At 37.6% G+C, this 14,566-nt stretch overlaps 2 protein-coding genes across 2 annotated transcripts in view; one reads left to right on the forward strand and one right to left on the reverse strand.

The window, feature by feature from the left end:
• Positions 1–1,119: 1,119 nt before the first annotated feature.
• abch1 (ATP-binding cassette, sub-family H, member 1) overlaps positions 1,120–14,566 on the forward strand; it is a 43,116-nt gene continuing 29,669 nt past the window's right edge. Inside the window, exon 1 of the mRNA XM_088610251.1 lies at positions 1,120–1,221. Within this exon, the coding sequence (XP_088466377.1) occupies positions 1,146–1,221 (76 nt within the window). The 5' untranslated portion in view covers positions 1,120–1,145. The remainder of the gene's footprint in view (positions 1,222–14,566) is intronic.
• LOC148646185 (galectin-related protein-like) lies at positions 3,816–13,075 on the reverse strand. The gene is made up of 6 exons (XM_088610253.1): positions 12,870–13,075; positions 11,772–11,963; positions 11,094–11,180; positions 10,882–10,970; positions 10,028–10,208; positions 3,816–9,696 (listed from the first exon to the last, which is right to left on the reverse strand). The coding sequence occupies exons 2-6, from the start codon at positions 11,802–11,804 to the stop codon at positions 9,553–9,555; spliced, it is 534 nt and encodes a 177-aa protein (XP_088466379.1). The 5' UTR covers positions 11,805–11,963; positions 12,870–13,075; the 3' UTR covers positions 3,816–9,552.

The following is a 14,566-nucleotide window of genomic DNA, read 5'->3' on the forward strand; positions in this document are numbered from 1 at the left end:
ATGACCCACAGATCGTCTCCATGGTAATAATGTGTTGTCAGCTTTGAGGTGTTATGTATTTATCCCTTAGCAAAGGTCTTTGTAATTCAATTTTAGGAATGTTTTTTTTTACTTATCTGAGTAGATTTTAAGTATAGTACACATGTATTTACATCATTCTTGGAATGACTAATAGAAGTTTTGGAATAAACCGATCATTTTAGTATTTGACAACCCTTTTCAAATGGTATTTGGAAATCTTCAGATAGTGGCAATACTGTAGATAGAACTGTATGCATTGAACACTACTTAATTTTCACACAAAGGTGGCTTTAGTGTGTCTAGCAACACAGAAATGTCATTGTTATGTACTGAGGTTCATATTTACAAAATTACATCCTTGCAAGGATTTATTAATTTATTTAAAATTGGAATGAAGTCTATAGTAATCCATTAAATGAATGTGATACTGTTGTCTATGTGACAAATGAGTTATTAGTGTTGCTAATGTAAGGTCACATAAAATGCATACTGACTTAAAAGTGAAACGTTTCTTCCGTGTTGGACCTTGAACACTGATATTCCTGTGCAAACAAAAGGAATTATAGTATTTCTGTAACAAATAGAAACGTAGAACTAAGTCTTGGCACAGCAATTACTGGCAATAAATCAGAATGGCATTACAAAGGGAGAGCACAGTAAAGAGGTAAGAATTTATAGAAAAGTATTATAAATTGTATTTTTCATTTTATCCTTGCCCAGTTTGAAAGCTACCAACGTCCATGTGCACTCACAGCTACCAACGTCCATGTGCACTCACAGGAACACCTCCTGTACTACTCTCTGCGTGCAACTGGTGTGTTTAGCTGTATTTATGGACCAGCTTCTCTCACCCATTGGAGATCATCTTTTAACACACTGCCAGCTCCGGGCAGACTGGGCTTCGATTGGTGGAGCTCATGCTGACATCACTGCACATCTGCAGGCAGCCGGGAAACTGTAGGAGTCACTGTTTTGCTGAGCAAACCCCTTGGTTTAACAATGTCCAGGAGTGCACATCTAGCAGAGCACTAGCAGTGCTTTTCCCTCCTGGAGCTGTGCTAATGCTTCTATTGGTTTGCTAGAGGTCTACCACCTGGACATTCCAGTCCCAGTCAGTGAGTGTAATGACCCAGGTTATAACTCACAACACCTGGTCCACAGAGCTCAAGCATCAAGCGCTGGGATCGAGCTCCTCTACTGGTAAGTGAAGCGCAGTTTGGTTTCTGGCAAAACCGGGCCCGTGCATGTCTGTGTCTGCATCTGTACAGTATGTCTGCCTTGTGATGGACTGGCAACCCATCCAGGGTGTACCCCATCTCGATAGGTTCCAGCTCCCCCGTGACCCTGAATCGGATGAAGTGGTTAAAAAGTGAGTACAAGGTGTACAAGCTGTTGTATGTTCAGAGAAAAGGTTTTTAGAGAAACTGGTTAAATGGGCTCCATATTTCTGCCTTTAAAGTTATATAAAAAGATATATTAATTGATTTGGATAGCCCCGTTCCTTATTGACTTCATGGACTAACTGGTTATTCTTTTATTTACCTATTTTAACATATACATAGATTTGGGTAATACTTCATATTAGGGGTTGTGAATGGAATTTACGTCCATTCCTTCCAATATATATATTATAAATTTAATATGTTTGTAAAGTATTAATAGAGGGACATAAAAGTTATACTAAGCAACATCTGCTGTATTAGTGAAACCCTATTCCTGCCTGTACCTTTACCCCTGACAGTTTAAGATCTCATTTCTGGCATGTTGATAGAATATCTGAATCAATGCCCCATTGTGGTGACTGTGGCTGCGCTGTAGGAGCTGCTGTCCTTCGAATGAGGCCTGAAATCAAGATCCTGATTTACTACTACCTGGTCATTAAAGATCATGACACTGTTCGTAAAAGTAGGCTCCTGACTGCTGTGGCACACTGTTTAAATTCCATTCGAGGCCTTTTTTACCAGGGGATCTTTCTGTAATTTTGTTCCAGTCTGTTTCAAATCCATTTTTGGACACTATGTGAATATAATGTGGCTTATTAAACATGTTTACAGTATTTCAGAATGTTTCATTCACAAGTAATCACCCAAGACTTTAAAACGTGATTAAATGTAAGCGGGCAAACATCATAACCTTGCACACATTTCTTTTGCCATATTTTAATAATGGAGTTACATGTGCTTTTGGCAAACCTGCACCCCATCCACACAAAAAGCTGTTTTAAAAGAGCATTAGAAAACAGAAGTCAAGCATCAATAATTGCATTTTTAAACTCTTTTATTTATACCCAGCACCTAGATAACAGTAGAAAGCCTTTTAGTTTTTGGTCTTGGTGGACATTATGTTAATTAAATGGAATCTAAACATTTTGTGAGAACTTATAAGAAGGAGCTGTCCAGTATAGAATTTGGTTGTATCATGTCTACAGAATCTACACAAGATTCCACAAACAGGAATATCTGTGAGTTATTTAACATTAACACACTCTGGGGAGAGAAGTGCTGTACTGTACTTGCATTTTCTGCAAAGCAAACAGGGATTGACATGAAAATAAGAACCTTAAACTCCAGAGGCGAATTCAGCATGTCTGGGCGTTGCCCACAGAGTGAAGCTGGTATAATGAATTCACCACTGTGAAATGGCAGCAAGAAAAAGAAAATTCCAGGCATTTTTTTTCGAAAAGTTCTTCCCACCACCCAGCCATTAAGAAATCAGACAGCGAATGTGATTGTGACCAAATACAAGGACCTCTTTATTGTATGGAACAGTATACTAGAAATCAGACTCCTCTACTATTGGTCCTAATATTATTTTCTGCTTATGGAAGGGGCATCTGTAATCACACCAATCCACCTGTCATAATGGATCAGTACATTTTGCATCCATGTTGTTTAGGGAACAAAAGCGATACAAGTAACTTTATGTCTGAATGTCACTTTAGCAAAAATTGCTCTTTTACTGTGGAATCAGTGGAAAAATAATATTGGGGAAAAAATAAGAAAAACTGAACCTGTATGCAGCATATACAGTACTATACAGCAGTAATTCCTAGGTCTGTAAAACATCATATAAATTTTCAAATTATTTTTTGATTTCCTCTGGTCTCTAGAAAGCACAGATTAGAGGTGACCCACCTGAAAGAACCATTTGTTTTGCCTTTATCTTATTACTGGAATTCCCTGAGTCAGTATTTACACCAGCATGCCTAGAGGGTTGCTGCAATACAGAAGAATGGATATGAGCAGGTGTCTTTCCCCATTTTCCAGCCTTGGTGAATGTGTGACTGAAAATGCATTATGAGACTCAGAAAATCCTGAGTCTTATGATCCTGTAGATCTTTACCAGCCCCTTGTGAAAGAAAAATGAGACATTAGAAAAAAATGTGGGTGGTCTTTTGGTTAGCTAAAAAAGTTACCTATGTCCCAAAAAAGAACTAGGTAAGATGACAATTATAGAGTACTAATTAGAGGCAAATAATAGCTAGACCAATTGTCCCAGTAAGAAACGTATTATCATCAGCTGTTCCCCTTAAGGGAATGCATTCTGCAAGCACAATGATCTTTTAGAACTTGTTTAAATGTCTTGCCAAAGTTATATCTGACAGAATTTCTGGCACGCACCATAGCAAACCAGAGATGCTGAAATGAAAATGAGTGTGTAGCATGTCCCACCCACCCCAATCCTGGGATAGAAACCATGAGCTCAGAGAGCCTCTTGTTTTGCTCGCTTGTCAGATGTCATCTGTATATTCTGTCTCGACATTTTTTTTTATGAGAGAAATCAGTGGCACCACATCAAAAGATGTCAAGTTTATTAGTTGGCAAATTAGATTTAAAAACAGCACAAGGAAACATTCAAAGTGGAAAAATACAATAGCTGGAATGGACTTAATCCAAAAGAAAACACCAACTTTCACCAATCCAAAAGTGTACTTTATTCAGAATGGCTGAAAAGAAAAACAACTGTCATGGCAGCTCTAAAACTGCAGCTAATTCCAGACTTTCTCACAAAATAAATGCAAAGAATGAATGTAAAAACAGCATATTTACAAAAATTGTGTACAGAGCATGCCAGCTCCACACTGGTATCTGGCAATTTGAGGCATCATTAGTGCTAAGACTAATACCAGATCCTTCCAAGAAAAAATGTATGAGAATTTTTAACAATAAAGACACCCAGATGCATTTCTTGAAACTAATATAATGGTACAGTATACCAATTATTTGGTTTTGCACTTACTCTACAAATAATTTAACAACAGTCAATTTTTTAAAATTCTTAAGCTCAGAAAATGCTTTTTCAAAAAATAGATCAATTGGTGATAACATTTTGTCTACAAGATTATTTTCCAATATAATTTCTAGCATTTGAATAGCATTACTATCATTAGCATGCTTGAATTATATATGGCTCAAGTATGAAAATATTTAGTGCCGTATTTTGAGCTCAATAAACAGGCTTCCTCTGTACACATTAAAAACATGATTGTACATACATCACTTTTACAACTTAGCACAGTATAGTTCCTCCTTATGGAGGAATACAATAAGGTACATTGTCTTTGCTTTAGAAAATCACCAATGGTTCTAAACTAAGGCCTGATTTTCAAAGTCCTACTTCAGTTTGGTAGTAGAAATGCTAAATTTCCAAAAAGGAACTAATTTCTGACATTCAGGTAACGGTGAAAATGCTTACTTTCATTAATTTTTTGTACATATCAAATAACTAACATTACAAAACTGTATTTGAGCTCTTAAGACCATTAAGGCCATTGTTAAGGTTTGTTAGCTTGGAAAATCAGGCCTCACATAGGCAATATATACATCAGACTCACAGATACAGCCAAAACTGCTTACAATCAGGAACAGTGACATTCATTGGAACAGATCAAATCAATGCTCAAGGCCTTTTCCGGTTCCAGTTTGAAAACCGGCCGAGTATGTAAGAAACTAAAACAAAATGTGCTCAGTTGTAACTGAAAGTCTGTTTTTTGACTGTGATAAGGAAGAGACAGCCTGGATCTAGGAGGAGGGCTGAGAAGGAGCAGCCTTTACAGATCTTAGCAGACCATTTAAAACCCGTTCACAGGTATCCATAAGGCATTGTGTTCATTTGCTGGCTATTCTGAGACTCAGCTGGATTGAAGTTTTTTTTTTAATACTCAATATTAAAAAATATTTATTTTAAAGATCCATCGCAAAAATGTATGGACATTAGAAATTTGGCCCCGTATAACTCCTAACTCTGTGAAGTTGTTAAATTGTTCTCTAGGGTTAAAGACTTGATTACATAGAGAAGCCATACTGAAGTATTAATGCCCCTGCCAATATATTCCTTTAGTATGATTATTGCCTGAACATGGAATTTCTGGCATTTAACCCTGAAAACAAATGTAACCAGTAGAAACATCCCACGAGTGTCACTCTCCTCTCTCCTCATTCCCATCCACTACTCTGGATCCACTGCTAATACAGCCACATTGTACAAAGAGCAGTGCATGCATAGCAGCAGAAGAACTGGAGCAGGTTTCTAAATCTGAGTCTTTAAGCTGCACTATTGTCATACTTTACAAAAAGCTTATTTTGTGTAAACATTGCTTCATCTTTATTTGTATCATGCCAAAGTAAAAATAAAAAACAAGTGCTGAGATGTACTCTGTTAATGCCTTTTTCCTAACTTCTGTTTTGTTATACATTGATGTCTTTATTAACCCTAATGCACTACAACAGCAACTCAGGGAAATTTCTTCCCATCTTGACTTCAACACTTCTACAGGATACAATACCTTAATCTTATCAGTGCTAATACGATAGCATGATGTGACAAAAAAATCTTTGAAGTCCGTACCATTCATCCCAAAAAATGATGGATTATTTATGTTCAGGAAGATCATTTATTATATATATGAGCAAATACTTATGCGCCCCTTAGAATAGAGATTATTGCTTTGTTACAACCATTAAATAAACAGCAAAATATTACAGAAGACAATTAACAACAGCTTCTGTTTTAGTTTGGTATTATTCCCTTGGGGAGAAAGTCCTTAATGTCACTGTGCTTGGATTCTGCCTCTCTCTGGGCCTCCCTATCACAATACCCTGTTTTAGTTTCTACAAAAGCCATATAAAATTATTTTACTTTGCATGTTTATTTTTTTATACAGTATGTACTCAGAAGACATGCATTGTGAAGTTCAATTTTTGTTATTCTCATTCTCATAACTGATGTTGTATTTTTCTGATATTCTAGAACTGTATTCTAATAAGTTTCCCCTGTTCAATAAACACCAAAGTTTTCATACCTGTTAAATACTAATGCTTTTGAATATAGTAATGTGTTGCTTCCTGTCCTTTTACAATTGTTTTGTGATCCATTTAAATTTGTCTGGCAAAACAATTGTACAAGGTTTAACATTTTAATTAACAAACAGCAAATCCTGAGTGTTCTATCCTGGCCCTAATGAAGAACTTATCTCTGCATACTGCTATTGTGGAAAACTGGCCAAGAGAACACAAAATGAATATTTACAACTGTGAAGTGTGTTCAGGTAATACTTTTGAGCTTTGAAAGCAAAACAATGCATGGCCATACTCTGCATGAAGCACACTGGGAACCCTGAAAAGTACAACCAACTGTCACTTAGAACAACAAAATGAACAGATGCTGAAATACTGGGGGTCACACTTCCTGTTGCGGAATTACAAAGATCTCCATAAATAATTAGGCCTCTCGTATGTGCCTGTCCTCCTTTCCAAAACACACAGGAAAAAAAGAGAAATCTGTTACACACAGCATTACAAAATAGTGCATCTGTGTTCTTAAGAAGCTGTTTAAGCAGCCACTGAGACTTTGAACCGTCTGCTACTGTGAAACCATGGTGCTCAGCTTTAAAATCATCTGCCTGGTGCAGTTGTGCAGTGAAAGAAAAGCAAGTGCTTTTTTAAGACAACAACTGGCAGGTCAACTAAATCAATTCGCCTATATGTCATTGTTTTTACTGTAGTTATCATTTTTATGTTTCTCTTAATTCATAAACTGAAACATTCCTTTTGAGAGTTCACACATAAAATGTCTCAGAATTTTAATATTTGATGTCATTTCCATGATAAAAATCTGTACAATACTGGCATAGTACTTGCTATTGCCACTATAAAAAACTAACTTTTACAAAGGCTCATCCATGGGGATGGTTTATTACAAAGCTTTAGGTGTGGTGTCATACCAATACAGCAGTCCAAAGTATTATATTTGAGATTATCCTAGTGATGTTACATACTGCATCCAATCTGTGACATCACTAGGATAGTGGTGATGTCATATAAACTAACCTACATACAGTAATGAATAATATTTGAGGGCTAGAAGAACATCACACACAGTTCTCTGTCCACCTGCTACAGTACATACATTTAACCGCTTGGCCACTAAAACTGCAAAGTCAGTATGTTGTTGCCAGCTCCTCAGTGTCAACAAACCTATTTATCAAAAGAACGCTAAGTTAACGACTGCTTGAATATGAGAAGGAGAGGAGTCTTTTTACAATGCAAACATTGTGTGAAAATTACACTTGCGTTTCTGCACACATTTGATAGAATGCAACAGAAGCTTATCTCTGCCTTTCAAAAGGCAGGCAGACAGCACCAGGGCACCACACGGCAGCCTAATAAGACGTTATAACCAAAACCGAGAAGAAGGGCTGGAGGAAGACTATTCTTGAGGCTACTCTCTACACATACTCAACACCCGATCCTCCAGCTTGATTCAATGTGTAAAATTCACAACCATTACAGGAAGTTCATCAAGGTTCAGGTATGAAGACCTCTGCTCTACAGTATACAAGTCTGAAACAGTAAATTAAGATGTGTGTTCATTTTAAGATATACACATTGTCAAGTATATTTCCTCAGTTGGATTCTTGATTCAGCAAACCAAGCTAAGGATCTTAGCCCTTCATTCTCGACATGGTGATGGATTGCTAAATCCCAATGCCTGTGGAAGTACTGTGACCTGCACAAGTTACAGGCTGCAGACATATCAATGACACAACTTCACAGTGAGCCAAATGCCCACTGTAAATCTAGACCTAGAAGAACAGTGCATATATGAACAACGCTTGGCTAAGATCAGCCCTGCCTTACAAAGGCAACAGTCAGGAAACAGGAAACCGAATGTGCCTACTTTCCTTTTCTAGATAAATCCATTATTTCCTCTTGAAGGCCAAACTATATCCATATTTTCCGCATACCCACAACTAAAACAGTGATTACATTCAAACAGCTTCAACCTTCTTATTATTGTCTATCGGTATCACAAAGTGTTCCAACAGAAGATAAGTTCCATGTGTTGGTTATCTTTTTCACATGTGCCATTCTGATTACAAACGCAGATGTTACAACCAGACAACGGTAGTAATGATTTACTGTCTGAAGTGGTCATCTGCTGCTGTTTTACACGATATGGAAAATAACTGGCAGTGAGAACACACTGAGACCGACAGGGTGCTGGTATCATATACAGTAAGACTTAAGTCTTGCCAGCAGTAAAATATCCCACTGCACCTCATAAAACACAGCTGCTGCTTTTCATAAGATTATTTCCACTGCATTCATGCTGTTGGTAAAGTCACATATATTTCATGCAGTAATTGGCAAAGCTATACCACTTCTAACAGATATAATTATACCTACCTGTCTATATTTTAAACCACTGTATCTCAGCTAAATTCTATTTTCTATTGTGCTGCTATAATCCAACTCAACACATAACACAGAAAATTAATGTTTGTAAGGAAATAAAGTGTAAAATAAACCTTAATCCTTATGTTGGTAATTCCTAAATACTTGGATAAAATAACTGCTACATTGTACTTAAAGACATCACAATATTTTTACAACATGTCATTAAGTAAATTAATAAATTAAACTTCATTTCACTTTTATTGTTTAACATAGCAATGACTTGCTGTGAAAAAGTATCCTGAACTTCAAATAAAAACTAAAAAAAAAACAAAATTAAAATCATAGTTTGATACTAGCAGCCCCCAATGTATTAAATATGTTAGACAAAAACATCTTAAAGAAATAATTTATTTTCCTGAGAGCCTGTTGTTTTAATACAAAAATGCATTACTGAGTTTTGCTGTTTGTAACTGGCAATTTATAAAGCACTGCAAAATCCCTGTGGTATGCATTTAGCATTGACTGCACAGGTGATATTGTGACACCCCAACGAAACAAAGACAGTACTTTTGGGTTTCCTTAAGACTGACACCACTGTGCATTGCAACAATTAATACACATGCTATTTTGCTTGCAATTTGCCCTTCTAAATTTTTTACAGTAAAGTCAGATAGTCGACTTCAATTTGTACTTAACACAACAGAGAAAGCAAAAGAAATGAAGTAGTGCTGTCAGTGTTTAGCAGGCCCAGACGTTACTATTGTAGTGTTGCAATACGTATGCAGGACAGTTTTTGCACCATCTTACATCCTCTCCTGGTGAAGTTGCTTCTCCCTCTGCCTTGGCACCAAGGTTAACCTAGTTTAGTAATTTGTAGACTCCCGTTAATCCTTATCGTGTCGATGGCTGGTAAAGTCATGATCCGGTGATAAAAGTCAAAGAGCTGATGTCCGTCCACAAATATTCGGAACCGCTGGTGTTCACAGTGAATTTCAATCTAGAAACAAATAAAAAACGCAGCCCTTTATTAATCCCCAAATCAACAAATGGACAACAGACAAAATAAAGGCAATGCATTTTAGAAGGAGAGGGAAATAAGCTTGTTTTTACGCAACTGTCAAAGCTAAAACTCACTTCGTAGATGTTAAGTTCCTGAGCTGCTTATTCAACTAGACTCGAATCATGCTTCAACAACAAGCGTGTTACGCAAACTATTTAAATGGTTAAAAGGGTTACAACACGTCAACGTAGGAGTCCTGACATCCCTCAACTGTCCTACGTGATTAAGGGTCTGTATGACCTATAATTCAAAGTTCAGGCATCATTACCCTAAACGGCTGATCTTGGATGAAAGGAAAGTAGGGAATGGGCGTTTCTTCCTCGCCCCACTCTCCGGAGACGCACGCTTTACGGAGGAACTGCCTCTCCGCGAATCGGGCGCTCAACTCCAAGGCCACATCAGCAGGAGGGTAGTCCTCAGTGCCGCCGCATGTCAGGCTGATATCAAAACTGCGTGAGCAACACCAACACAGGGCACCAATGAAACATTGCCCTGAGTCACAGCAGGTCAACTAAAGCCTCTCACTTCACATTCCAATTATGTCAACTAAAGTCTCCACACTATGCCAGTTAAGAACGCACAGAGTTTAGTCGTCAAAGCTGTATTTGTAACAAAAGAACAATACATAACTGGAAATATCCAATTAACCAACGAACAATACAAAAGTCTGTGGGAGAAACAAGATGTTCGGAATACATCATTCATAAGCGATGTGACAAGAACAGCTTGCTGATGTAACTGCAAATACACAATCGGTGCGTTTTAGATTACTACACACAAACAGTTCTCCAGAAGGGATCGCACCTCCATCCTGATAAATCTTGCTTTCGGATTCATAAGCCGTTGTTACCACCAACGAAAAGTCATCCCTTGACCCCCTAGAGAAAAGTGGGCATGGCGTTGCATGCATGAGAATTTAATCGTTCTCTAATTCCTTTTGTGTGTGATCAAACAGGCAAAATTAATTCGGCATTTTCTTGGCCGGGAATGATAGGAGTAATTCAGAGCGCTAGGAGTGGCACTACTTTTTAGTCACAATACGTCAACGCACTAATTCCAGGTGACCTGATATCCAACTAGCACAGACACCTAATAATATATAAAACATATAATAATAATTACCTTTCAGGTTCGGGATCAACAATACCCATCACTATGATCTTCTTGCCTGGCCTCATCCCACCTTTGATGCGACCACTAAAAGGAACAGTCTAGTCAAAGAAAGTGAGATTTTTCACTGTGTGAGTGGAGTATCATTACTGGTACATAATGCAGAAACACATAGAGATACGCAGTCTCATCCACAAAAACGGAGACAAAATGCGTCTTATTACCAGTAAACGAGTTATGTCGTCTCTGTCTGGAGAGCACAGACCGGAGCTTCCAAACGAATTGTTCAGGTGTGGTTCATTCTCGGTATTCTACACAGAAACACACGAAAACCAAGGATTGGCAGTCATTATTTTTAGATACCACAGGTATCCAGAGAACGTGCTAATTATACGGATCTGGTTATCAAAATAAAGGCTATAAATTATATTTAGAACATCCAGTCAAGAACATCACAATGACTGCAAAATTCGTTCATTTTCGGTGGCACGATGGCGTTACCTCCCAACGATTGTGATACGAAGCCTGCCAGCGTCGTTTTGAAGCAGCTGACATTTTTAAAAGGCTCCGATAAAATGTAACCGTCTCCTGAGCTGGAGCATCTATTATTGGACATATGACCCTAAAGGAGGCTGTACCTCTATCGGTCTGTCCCCGGCCGCACTCTGTCAAGGTGATTTAAAGCTCCATTGACTACAACAGCTGAGAAATACAATATTCAAATTTCGGTACTTGCAAAACAGATATATGCGGTTACAGGTCCTTTTTTACAACTGTAATGTAAATGTGATATTGCAACGCACAATACCGCGATGTTGCACAACAATTACCCTACACGTTAATCACAGTCTGAAGAATTTTTCATTGTTTAGCTGTTCTATTTTCTGCCTTTTTCTACTTACTATTAAGTCCTTTTCCGTGCCCGATACCGCCATCTTGTACAGAATACCATAGGAGAATGGATTGATCAGCTGAGCCAAGAGGCAGGACAGTCACCGAGCGATGTGTCCGCGCTGAGCCAGTGACTGCTAAGGCTGCATCAAGGTGTTTGCACTCGACCAGGAATTTAATAGTAGCCTATTGTAGAAGACGCCCTGCACGTTTGAGAGAAGGATAATTGCTGACGTGTAATAACAGACAGAGAGGCTTAATCCGTGTCTGGCCATAAACACTAATCGGCTATTTTTTTAGCGTACATGAGACGACTGTGTTCCCCTGTTCACCCGACAGGAGATAGGCTCACATCACAACAAATATTTACACCTAGCCAGTTTCATGTTTAAACTAAGCTTTTAAGACACAGAAAACAAGGAATTGCCTATTGATTCAAAACAAAGTGGCTGTATGTACAGCCTGCACTGTAATCTGTTATAACAGTTACTATTATTAATGTTTATGAATTGTACAAAGGTTTTGCACAAAGGCTATTCAACGGATGTACTGTATAACTCTCAGTTGTTTGAAATGTTTTGCAAGTATGAAATACCTTTGTAAACAGAAATAAAAGACGGGTTGCACGAGAGCTGGAAATCATAAATCATTCAATTTCATTAACACGGTGAAGACTTGTATTTATAAATTAAGGCCATATTAATCTTTATCGTGTCTTTGCTGCTTGTTTTTCTTCAACGTAGCTACCAATTAAAATTCACTTATAATCCACTAATGGTACTAAAATTAATGAATGGAATTATTTATGCCAGAAAATATGATCAAAAGCTAAAACCAGCATTTAGGGATAGCAGTATAAATGGTTAAATTCAAGATAAAATTCAGTTGTGCGCTGTTGACTCACGTACTGTAAGTGCAAAAATAGATCTGCATTTCTCAGCGCTACTGTTTTTTGTGTAGTAACACAAAGCACAGGACAACCACTACACAGTACAGGAAAGAGGCAGTCTGAGAGATACAATTTGTAGATTTACAGTCTCATAAAGCCTATTACTACGGGAAATACTGCAAACCCTCTTCATTGATCTGAATTACATGATCCTACTTACAAGCTTCGCATCCTCAAAGCACCGCTGGTTAAAGCAGCCACCACTAAACTAGAAACACACGGGGTTCATGTCTTTAAGATGGACATTAAATACTCAATTTCAACAAGCTTCGCGCAAATAGGAGAGGAAAATATTTTTTACAGGACACAAACGCGATAAATAACAACTAGTTGCAGGTTCTGAACTGCTACCAACAGTCTGAGCTACACTGACGTGGCCTACAGTACTGTAGTTATTGGGTCCCAATGCCGTATTTTTCGATTTTGGGACGCAGGCGAGAATCGTGTGTTTACTCGCATCCTGGGGAGGCGGGTCTAGTTCCACGGAAATAACTACTGATTTCCAAATGGTGCAATTCCTTTGAAAAATGTCAAATATTGCCTCACATGGCAAAGAAAGACATTGGAGCTGTGTTTTTTTTCTAGATCGTGCTGTTTGATCTTTCTTAACAAAAATAATATATATATATTTATAATTCAAATGATGCTGAAATCGTAATTTAACAGCCGATTCTTGTTTACACCAATTTAGGATACTAGTGTAACGAGATTTAATTGTGCAGCGCATTGCAGTATTTTTCATATTGACTGCAATCTTTAAAATAATGTTTTTATAAACTGAATGTCTAAATCTAAACACATATTGTATAATTAGGTGCACTGCTTACACTATCACTTACACAGTACAAACATTCATGATGTGTAAACATATATTTACAATCCAGCAGGTGTCATAGCTCCCTTTGTATCTCTAGCACACGAAGAATAGATGGAAGGCATTCAATTGCCCAGTTAATTGAATAATTAGTCCCATAAGCTAGTTAATAGTTCGAGTGGAACAAAAACTTAAAGATATTCCAGTGTTGAATAAATTGCATATGCCCTTGTGGTCAGAACGGGGAAGGAACAGCGGGCTACTCAAGGTGGCTCAGCTAAAAGTTGCGTTAGATAACCAATAGGTGTCGCTCTTTCCCTCTAAACCAGAAATCCCGATTTGCATGTACTGTAACTTGCTATGGTGTGTATATTGTTGGACTGAAATCCATTCAACGCACCATTTTGTTAAATTACTTAAGCACATATATAAAACTGCACGTCTCACTCGCAGTGTGCTGTCGGTCTACTCAGTGTCAGTGTATGCACTTTTCCAGCAACCTTCAAATCGAGTGGAGTTTAATTTAAACGCCCAAGATATAAAGCAGATTCAAAGGGGCAAAGGCGATACAGCCCAATTGAATTAAGGGAATTCTACGAATAGCAGGCTATTACTAATTATTTTACAATAATCCTTATGTTTGCATCTGCAAAAGATAAACTTGTATTTTATTGGTACATCGTTTTCAAAAACATTTCGGCACATGACAAAGATTTCAAAATGTGGTCAAATAGCCATCAAAACTGCAGAAGGACATACGGTAGTACTGGACCTGCAGCCCCCAGATTTATTCTCGATTAAAAAACTTGTCTTATTTGTTTGAAGAGAATAAATTTGCGCAGTATAATATTGTAACGAATGAATCCGTTACAATATATACAGCCAAATAAAAGGCAACTACACTATAAATATTAAAAACAAATCTTATTCCTCGGAATAGTGAACATAGAGAACCGTTTCAGTTTTAGACAGCTATTTTGTCTGCACTGTGCAAGAAATGTCGAGAATCCATTACATTGCAGTAGGTATTATTATTATGGGAA

Source organism: Lepisosteus platostomus, chromosome 17 (assembly GCF_059453375.1).
Source record: "Lepisosteus platostomus isolate fLepPlt1 chromosome 17, fLepPlt1.hap1, whole genome shotgun sequence".
Lineage (NCBI taxonomy): Eukaryota > Metazoa > Chordata > Actinopteri > Semionotiformes > Lepisosteidae > Lepisosteus > Lepisosteus platostomus.

What these genes read in the sequence shown, in the direction of transcription:
- LOC148646185 (XM_088610253.1), bottom strand. Translation starts at nt 11,804, where the DNA reads ATGGCGGTATCGGGCACGGAAAAGGACTTAATA. An exon ending in ACGACATAACTCGTTTACTG is followed by an intron (nt 10,971 to 11,093) that starts GTAATAAGACGC and finishes TTCTTTGACTAG; the next exon opens with ACTGTTCCTTTTAGTGGTCG. An exon ending in GTTGATCCCGAACCTGAAAG is followed by an intron (nt 10,209 to 10,881) that starts GTAATTATTATT and finishes TTGCTCACGCAG; the next exon opens with TTTTGATATCAGCCTGACAT.